The sequence below is a fragment of the Panthera uncia genome (assembly GCF_023721935.1).
Source record: "Panthera uncia isolate 11264 chromosome A1 unlocalized genomic scaffold, Puncia_PCG_1.0 HiC_scaffold_17, whole genome shotgun sequence".
NCBI lineage: Eukaryota > Metazoa > Chordata > Mammalia > Carnivora > Felidae > Panthera > Panthera uncia.
In genome coordinates, this window is record NW_026057577.1 from 118,626,037 (window position 1) to 118,635,772 (window position 9,736).

At 44.0% G+C, this 9,736-nt stretch overlaps 1 protein-coding gene across 1 annotated transcript; it reads left to right on the forward strand.

Moving 5' to 3' along the window:
* The first annotated feature begins 523 nt into the window (after positions 1–523).
* Positions 524–4,752, forward strand: LOC125935171 (uncharacterized). The gene is made up of 2 exons (XM_049648857.1): positions 524–765; positions 3,576–4,752. Exon 2 carries the CDS (start codon positions 3,972–3,974, stop codon positions 4,578–4,580), a length of 609 nt encoding a protein of 202 aa, XP_049504814.1. The 5' UTR covers positions 524–765; positions 3,576–3,971; the 3' UTR covers positions 4,581–4,752.
* Positions 4,753–9,736: the final 4,984 nt, after the last annotated feature.

Sequence of the window (9,736 nt, forward strand, 5' to 3'; positions counted from 1 at the left end):
GGGTGCAGTGGGGGCGGCCAGGAGTACAGCGTGGCGCTTGGTGGGTCCAGCAGACGATGGCTCCTGGAACAGCAGGTAGGCGGCCGGCAGCCTCCAGGACTCCGCTCAGCCGGGAAACGCCCCCGCCGCAGGGCCCTGGCCGCTCCGAGCTGGGCTCTGTCTCAGAAGCCCTCGGGGCATTCGCAAGTGTCTCTGCCCCCGCCACCACCGCACTCCCCCCCCCCCCTCTCCAACCTCCCCCGGAAGTTCAGGGGCCCTCAGGCGCCGGCCAGAGCCCAACGAGTGCCCCTTATCCCTCGACTCTCTGCAGCCTTTTGGCCCAGCGCCTGCCAGCGTCCCCCGAGCTGACCTGCCTCAAGGTCGCTGAGGTGCAAGGTGAGGGACGTTGTGACCTGGACACGTGACCCGAGAAACCGCCCCCCCCCCCCCCCCCCCCCCCCCCCCCCGGCTGAGAGCAGAGGGTTTGAGGTCGCGGAAGGTCTGAGGTCGTGGAGCGGGCGTGCTCATTTGCAATCTACATCTCTGCGAGGTGACTTTCTCAAGGTGCCTTAACTCCCAACACCGAAGGGACTCCATCCTGGAGGTGGGAGGGAACTCTCCCTTGAGAACAATACCGAACAGTAAGGCAAGAGTGTCGGGCTCAGCAGGTGCGGCCACTTTAGAATTCCCCAACTAGATGAATTCTAACGCGCATCTGCCCCACCCCCAAGGTTTCTGAGAAGCTATTGTGAACCTGTCAATTTTCTAGTTACAGTATATCTGTATGTAAGTATGTAGCACAGAAATTGAACAATAATATACATACCTTTATGTAGCCAGCTTTGCCTACAAAATGAACTTTCTCAATTTCATTTACCCTAGATACATTTCTTTGGGGGTTTACAACGACTTAATTCGTACTTCCTATTGCTTTTCCCAGCTCTTAGTTTTGACTATAAACATGCCGATCTTGTGGGCGGATTGTGTGTGTGCTGGGGGGAGATGTGTGCTTGTTCGTGCACCGTGTGTAACAGACTGCCACTTAAGTTTTGTTTTTCGAGAATATGTGTGAGAATATGTGCTTTGTAAATTTGATCACTGTGTTACTCTACCAAATACAGTCCTAACTGCAGTGTAAGAAATATGTATTACCCTACAATGTGACAGTCATTGGTAGTATCAATGGGTAATAAATATCTTTTCAATTTGGTAGGCGAAAGATACGTGCTCTTGTTTCAATGTCTGTGTTTTTTTGTTTTTAGGAGTTTGAACCTCGTTTAATAAACTTTTTTAAAATAAGAAAATTATGTGATATGAATGGTATTTTGCTTTCAACAAAACCGAGGAACTAAATTTTACTTGTTTGAGATGAAGTTTAAGTTCCCTGAGCGATATTGGCTGGAAGCTGCCCTGAGTTCCTTGCCAAGTGGGCTCCTGCAGAGGTCGGCTGGTCACAAGAGATCCTGCCCCAGAGAGAAGTCCGGGAGAGGCCGTGTGAGCAGGCTGAGGCAGGAGCCAGGTTAAGCATGGAGTCTTTCTCCTGGATAATTTTCTTGCTTGCTCTAGCTAGGGAGCTACACTTTGGTCTTTAGTTTCAGGGTCCTCTCAACCCTCCACCCCTACCAGCAGCACCAGTCTCAGCTCCTAACCACATCAGACTCTGCATGATTCCATCTTTGGACTACTTTGTGCCAATGGGGATTGGAGAAGCTCCTTGTTCCTGTCCCAGGACCCCTATGCTAAGAAAATTAACACATAAAGAAGGGATTCAAATTCTTGATTAAAATGACTTATTTCTTTTTTTTAATGTTTATTTATTTTTGAGAGAAAGAGAGAGAGAGAGCGTGCGTGCACAAGCTGGGGAGGGAGGGAGAGAGAGAGAGGGAGACACATTCTGAAGCAGGCTCCAAGCTGTCAGTGCAGATCCCAATGAGGGGCTTGAACTCACGAACCAGGAGATCATCACCTCAGCTGAGGTCGGATGCTTAACCAACTGAGCCACCCAGGCACCCCTAAAATGGCTTATTTCATTCTGATGGAAGGATGTGTAAGAAAGGAAAGATGTCAGGTTTCAAGATGAAATATTGAGAGAAATTTTTCTTCTTTAAAGTTTATGGTTTCATCTAAAAAATAACGATCAATATAAAACAAATATTCTTAAAATATCCTGAAAACAGAAAGAAAAACTTCCAATATTTACACATTATTAAGGAAGTCTAAATCATTCTTCTAAGATGGTTAAAAGGAAAAGATTATAATAAGTAAATATAATGTTGAATGTGATATCACTGTTGTATTCTTTTTATGCTTTTTAGGAACAGAAATGAAATATGCTCAAATAGTTGAAGCATCAAATAACTTATTAGGGGATAATTTTTTTTAATTTAATGGAATAATGAGGACATAGTTTAGACTGAACAACAGTAATGGTTTTTAGAACCACAGAGCAAAGTGGGTCGCAAAGAGTAATCAGAAAACACGAATCCACAACTACTACTACTGTTGATCTGTTCAGAATCACCAAATCCCTGGCAAGTGTTACCATATCGGGTCATTTCAAGTGTTTGTGGGGAATGCATGCATGGAGTAATCCTCAGGCATTATTGTTGGAGGGTATGTGTCGCCTGTCTCCTGAAGAACAATATGGCATTACTCAATGAATTTAGGTTTTTGCACTTTTTCATGGCATAACTCTGTTCATGGGTATATATTTTAGAGAAATTCTCTCACAAGGACTATCATATGTGGTGAAGTTGGGTAATTGATGTTCTGAGTGTCTACTGTGGGGCAGCAGATAGGTAAAATGTGGCAGGGGCTCATGGGAGGTTAGTATGTCAGCAGTGGAAACCACAGAGGAAATGTACATGTAACAGAGGTGTCTAGCTGGGTCAGTCCAAAGAGCATGTGACTCTTGATCGTGGGGTAATGAGTTCAAGCCCCATGCTGGGTGTAGAGATTACTAAAAATAAATAAATAAATAAACTTAAAAACATTTTTATTTAAAAAAAATTTTTTTTAACGTTTATTTATTTTTGAGACAGAGAGAGACAGAGCATGAATGGGGGGAGGGTCAGAGAGAGAGGGAGACACAGAATCAGAAGCAGGCTCCGAGCTGTCAGCACAGAGCCCGACGCGGGGATCGAACTTGTGAACCACAACATCATGACCTGAGTCGAAGTCGGACACTTAACCGACTAAGCCACCCAGGCGCCCCTAAAAACATTTTAAAAAAGAGAAATGTAGGGCACCTGGGTGGCTCAGTCAGTTACGTGTGTCCAACTCTTGATCTAGGCTCAGGTCTAGATCTTGACAGTGTGGTTTCAAGCCCTGCACTGGGCTCTGCTCTGTGCATGAAGCCTACTTACAAAGAAAAAATAAGACAGAAATGTACATGTCACAATTTTATAAACTTGCAAATGAATGGAAAATTCTAAAAAATTACAATTTTAAGGAAGGCATGGGACTTTCCTTTTCCCACCTCTACCGAATTACTTCTTTACTCGTTGACCTACATATACTCTCAGTTCAGTTCCAGCATAAACTACGTTTATGATCTTGTTTTCATCTAACGCTCAGGGTCTCATCTTTAACACCAGGCAATCGTCTCTGATACTCTAAAAGAAGGGACATGAGAAGTGTGATTTGTCTACGTGTGCCTGACAAGGAGAGAGGCTTTCTACAGCGACTGTAAACAGCCAGGAACTTGACCTCTCTCCCCAAAGACCTTCCTTCTCCCTGCTCCTCCCTTAAGTCCATCACTGAAACCCTTCAAACTCTCAAAAGCGCCGCCCACAATGATGCAGTTTTCTCCTTAATCTTATCCGGCTCCGAGGTAATTTGCAAGGCTAATGAGGGTCAGCCCCAAGTATCAGGACAGTCCTTTATGAGATCCTACACACGACAGAGCGCTATAAAAAGGCACACCCAGCGCTGGATGCATCTTCTTTCTCCCAGACTGGCTGCACGTCTCGGCCTGGTCAGAGGCTGAAGCCATGGACCCCCATCTGCCCACGCTGGAAGATTGCAGGTGGGCACGTCCGGAGCCCCTCATGCCCCCGGGCCTGAACCGAGAACAGGCCTGGGCCTGGGCGCTGGATAACTTCCCGGCGCTGAGCCGCCCCTCCTGCCAACGCCCCCAGTTGTGCGGGGACTGGAACCCCGGTGCGTGCGGGAGGCTGAGCCATGCTTGCCCTTGGCACGGAGATGGTCCCCGGCTTGAGAGGGGCCAGAAACGCTGTCGAGACCCTCACGTCCCGGCTGAGACCGCGATGGAGCTACAGTCACCTCCACGAGAGGCACATGCGACAGACCGTGTTGCCCGATGGACCCTGAACCGGCCAGGGGATGCCAGCGCCAGCGGTGGTGGCCAGACCCACGGCCAGACCGCCTCCAGGAGCCCAGGCCGTCCCCGGAAGCTGCTGAAAACCGTGGCTCAAAGCAAGGTGGAAGCTGGAGAGGGAAAGAATTCCAGCATCGTCGTCGGGGCCCACAGCGCCCCTTCAACCGATGCGCTGGAAGGAGCCCGAGACACCCTATGGGGCCCTCATTCTGTCTGTGTGGACTTCTCCTCGCTGGACTGGCCGGACCGAGATGAACCTTGAGGTCTCTGGTGGAGAACCTTCCTTATTTACTTTACCTGTCCTCAATTACCTACAGGTTTTTACATTAGAAAACATTCTTCATGGAATCAGTATCTTGAAAAACTTCTTCTAGAGCTACTGAGAATCGACACAAATTCTAATCTTACTCGAGTTCCACACGACAATTAAAGCCTTTTCCCCTTATTCTCAGCCTGTGGATTTAATTTTGGGCAGGTGTGGTCAGGACCCGAAGGGAGTGGTGGGTTCGGGGCTGAAAGGCTGGTGGGAGCTCATTAAAATCAAAGAAATGCAAATTAAAACAATGAATACCAGAGGGGAAGGGGGATAATGGGTGAAATAGGTGAAGGAGATTGAGTTCATTTATATCGAGGAGCACTGAGTAATGTGTAGAATTTATCCAATGTTGGTAAACATATAGAAAGAAGTAATTCTCAGTTACTCACTTTGGGAATGAATTTGAAAAGCTCTTTGGGAAGGCAATCTGGCAAATTTATGTTAAACATCTCAATGAGCATTAATTGGGCCCAGAAATTCTACTTCTTTTTTTTTTTTTTAATTTTTTTTTTTAACATTTATTTATTTTTGAGACAGAGAGAGACAGAGCATGAACAGGGGAGGGTCAGAGAGAGAGGGAGACACAGAATCTGAAACGGGCTCCGGGCTCTGAGCTGTCAGCACAGAGCCCGACGCGGGGCTCGAACTCACAGACCCTGAGATCATGACCTGAGCCGAAGCCGGCCGCTTAACCGACTGAGCCACCCAGGCGCCCCAGAAATTCTACTTCTTACAAGCAAGAAATTAGAAAGACAAGCCTGCTGGAGGAGTTAAGATGGTGGAGGGGGACCCTAAGCTTGTCTCCTTCCTTGAAGACAGCTGGATGGTTATCAAATCACTCAGAAGACCCAAGAAACCAATCAGAGGTCTGAGAGAACAAAAACTGCAAGTCTACCAGTAGAAAAGGGTCCTTGGTTTGGAAGGGAGGAGGTGGAGAGGGTTGCTTGGTGGAGACAGAGCACTGGGTGTGGCCGCAGGAAAGGAGGGAAGCCACCGCCAACCATCACAAGCAGTGGAACACAAAATCTCAACTTTTGGAAGTCGGTTCCTGTGAGGACATGCCTGGCTCAAACGTGCTCAGGTGGCAAAGCGGCATGGAGTCCCAGGAGTGCCAGCATGGCCTGAGGATCCCCTGGGTCGCAAGAAGAAAGGGTGGCTCCAGTGTGCCGCGCTGTTCCAAGGCATCGGAGCAGGGACTCAGGCGGAGAGCAGTGAGCTGGGATGTCTGCTCTCTGCTCTGTTTTGCCGTAAGTTCCGAACTGCTGCTTGGTCGTGGGACCGTCTTCCTTGCACACCCGGCAAACAGCAAAAACAGGGTGATACCCTCCTCCAGGGGAACAACGCAGGTCACACACAGGTCGAGGCCGGGGCCGTCCCTAAGATGGGGTGTTTTGAAACCCAGTCCCGCGCCTGAGATAAAAAAAGCTCAGAACGTAGGCAGGGTGAATGCAGGGTTCTGACCGAAATCAGGGACACAAGAGGGGTGATTGGTTGCTCTTCTCTGAGGGTTCCCCGAAACGTTGGGGGTGCGGAAACTTTGAGCTCTGGGGCTAGAGAGCGGTCCCACCACGTTCATCCCACCCCTCGGCGCTGAAACCTTCAGGAAGCAAAACAGCGGCACCTAGTGGAGGCCAGAGCGGCTTACACCAAACTCCCCACCCCACAGGTGAATCTCCACTAGGTCAAGTCCACCTGAGAATCAGTGCAACAGGCCCCTCCTCTGGAGACCAGCACAAACAACTTGCTGGCACCGAGTCTACTGATCACAGAGTGCTGCAAAACCTTCGCTCTAGGGTAAATAGGATCTAGCTTCCTTTTCACTTTTATTCTGTGATTTTTTATTATGGGTTTTTTATTTCGTTTCTTTTTTTCAATCCCTTTTTTATTTTCTTTACTATTTTTAATTCTTATATATATATTTATTTTATTTCAGATCTAGATTCATTTAACACACAGACCACACACATCCAAGATCTAGGTTTTTTAAAATTTTTCTTTTTCCCTTTTTGTTTTTTTCCCTTCTTCTTTTCTGGACAAAATGAGGAGACGTACAAATTCACCTCAAAAGAAAGAACAGGAAGTTAATCTCACAGTCAGGGATTTAATCACTACAGATATAAGTATGATGTCTGAACTAGAATAGAAAGCAATGATTGTGAAGATACTAGCTGGGCTTGAAAAAAGCATAGAAGACACTAGAGAATCCCTTTATGCAGAGATAAAAGAACTAAAATCTAGTCAGGTTGAAATTAAAAATACTAAAACAGATGTAAACCCAAATGGAGGCCATACAAAAGAGGATAGATAAGAAGATTTGCATAGGAGAGAATCTGTAAAAAAGAAGATACAATTATGGGGGGGGGGGGGGATGAAAATGAAAAAAAAAAAAAAAAAAAAAAGAAAGAAAGAAAGAAAGGTAATAAATCCCCAAGGCAGACTTATGGAACTAAGTGACTTATTAAAATGGAATAACATTCCTATCATAGGAGTCTCAGAAGAGAAGAGAGAGAAAAAGGGGCAGAAGGTTTATTCAAACAAAGTATAGTTGAAAACTTCCCTAATTTGGGGAAGGACACAGATATCAAATTAAAAAAAGCACAGAGAACTCCCATTAGATTCAATAAAAGTTGACCATCACCAAGGCATATCATAGTCAAATTCACAAAATACACAGACAAGGAAAGAATCTTGAAAGCAGCAAGGGAAAAAAGTCCTTAAGCTACAAGGGAAGACAGATCAGGTTTACAGGAGATCTGTCCACAGAAACTTGGCAGGCCAGACAGGAGTGGCAGGATATATTCAACGTACTGAATGGGAAGAATATGCAGCCAAGAATTCTTTATCCAGCAAGGCTGTCATTCAGAATAGAAGAAGAGATAAACAGTTTTCCAGACAAACAAAAACTGAAGGAGTGAGTGACCACTAAACCAGCCCTGCAAGAAATCTTAAGAGGACTCCTTGAGGGGAGAAAAAAAGACCAAAAGCAATAAGGACAAGAGAGGAACAGAGAACATCACCAGAAGCACCAAATCTACAGGTAACACAATGGCACTAAATTCATATCTTTTAATAATCACTCTGAATGTAAATGAACTAAATGTTCCAATCAAAAGATGTAGGGTATCAGAATGGATAAAAAAAAAAAAAACAAACAAGATCTGTCTGTATGCTGCCTGCAAGAGACTCATTTTAGAACTACAGACACCTGCATATTGGAAGTGAGGAGATGGAGAACCATCTATCATGTTAATGGATATCAAAAGAAAGCCAAAATAGCCATATTTATATAAGACAAACTAGATTTTCAACAGACTGTAACAAGAGATGAAGAAGAACCTTGTATCATAATTAAGGGGTCTATCCATCAAGATTCTAACAATTGTAAATATGTATTTCCCCAACTTGGAGCACCCAAATATATAAATCAATTAATAACAAACGAAAAGAAACTCAATGATAATAATACAACAGTAGTGGGGATGTTAACACCCCACTTACAACGATGGACAGAGCATTTAAGCAGAAAATGGCTTTGAATGACACACTGGACCAGATGGACTTAACAGATACATTCAGAATACTTCATCCTAAAGCGCAGAATACACACTTTTCTCCAGTGCACATGGAACATTCTCCAGAAGAGATCACACATCCGGTCACTAATCAGTCCTCAACAAGGACAAAAGGACTGAGATCATACCATGCATATTTTCAGACCACAACACTATGAAACCTGAAGTCAGCCACAAGAAAAAACTTGGAAAGCCCTCAAATACATGGAGGTTACAGAACATCCTACTAAAGAATGAATGGGTTAACCAGAAAAGTAAAGAAGAAATACAAATATACATGGAAGCAAATGAAAATTAAAACACAACAGTCCAAAACTTTTGGGATGCAGCAAAGGCAATCCTAAGAGGGAAATATATTGCAATTCGGGCCTATCTCAAGAAGCAAGAAAGGTTCCCAATACACAACCTAACCTTACACCTTAAGCTGGGAGAAAAGGAACAGCAAATAAAGCCTAAAGAAGGCCAGCAGAAGAAGGGAAATAATAAAGATTAGAACGGAAATAAATGATATAGAAACAAACAAACAAAAAGGAGTAGAACAGATCAATGAAACTAAAAGCTGGTTCTTTGAAAGTATTGATAAAATGGATAACCCCTAGCCAGACCTATCAGAAAGAAGAGAGAAAGGGCCCACATAGATAAAATCATGAATGAAAGAGGGGAGATCACAACCAGCATTACAGAAATAAAAGCAATTAGAATACTATGAAAAATTACATGCGAACATAGTGGGTGATCTGGAAGAAATGGACAAATTTCTAGAAGCTTACAAACTACCAAAACTGAAACAGGAAGAAAAATAAAAATTGAACAGACACATAACCAGCAAAGAAATTGAAATAGCAATAAAAAATCTACTAACAAACAAAAGTCCTCAGCCAGATGGCTTCTCAGGGGAATTCTATTAGAAGTTTAAAGAAGAATGAATACCCATTCTTCTCTATCTGTCCAAAAAATAGAAATGGAAGGAAAACTTCCAAACTCATTCTATGAAGCCAGCATTACCTTGATTCCAAAACCAAAGACCGCAGTAAAAGGGAGAATAACAAGCCTAAGTCCCTGATGAACATGGATGCAAGAATTCTCAATAAAACACTAGCAAATAAAATTCAATACTATATTAAAAGAATTATTTACCTTGGTCAAGTGGGATTTATTTCTCGGATGCAGGGTTGATTCAATATTTGCAAATCAATTAACATGATACAGCACATTAACAAAAGAAATAATGAGGACCAGATGATCCTGTCAATAGATGCAGAAAAAGCATTTGACAAAACACAGCATCCATTCTTGATAAAAACCCTTAACTAAGTATAGGGATAGATGGAACATATCTTAACATTATAAAGGCCATATACAAAAGACCCACAACTAATGTCATCTCCAATGGGGAAAAACTTTCCCCATAGTCAGGAGCAAAACAAGGATGACCACTCTCACAATTCCTATTCAACATATACTGGAAGTCTTAGCCTCAACAATCAGACAACAAAAAGAAATAAAAGGTATCCAAATTCGCAAGGAAGA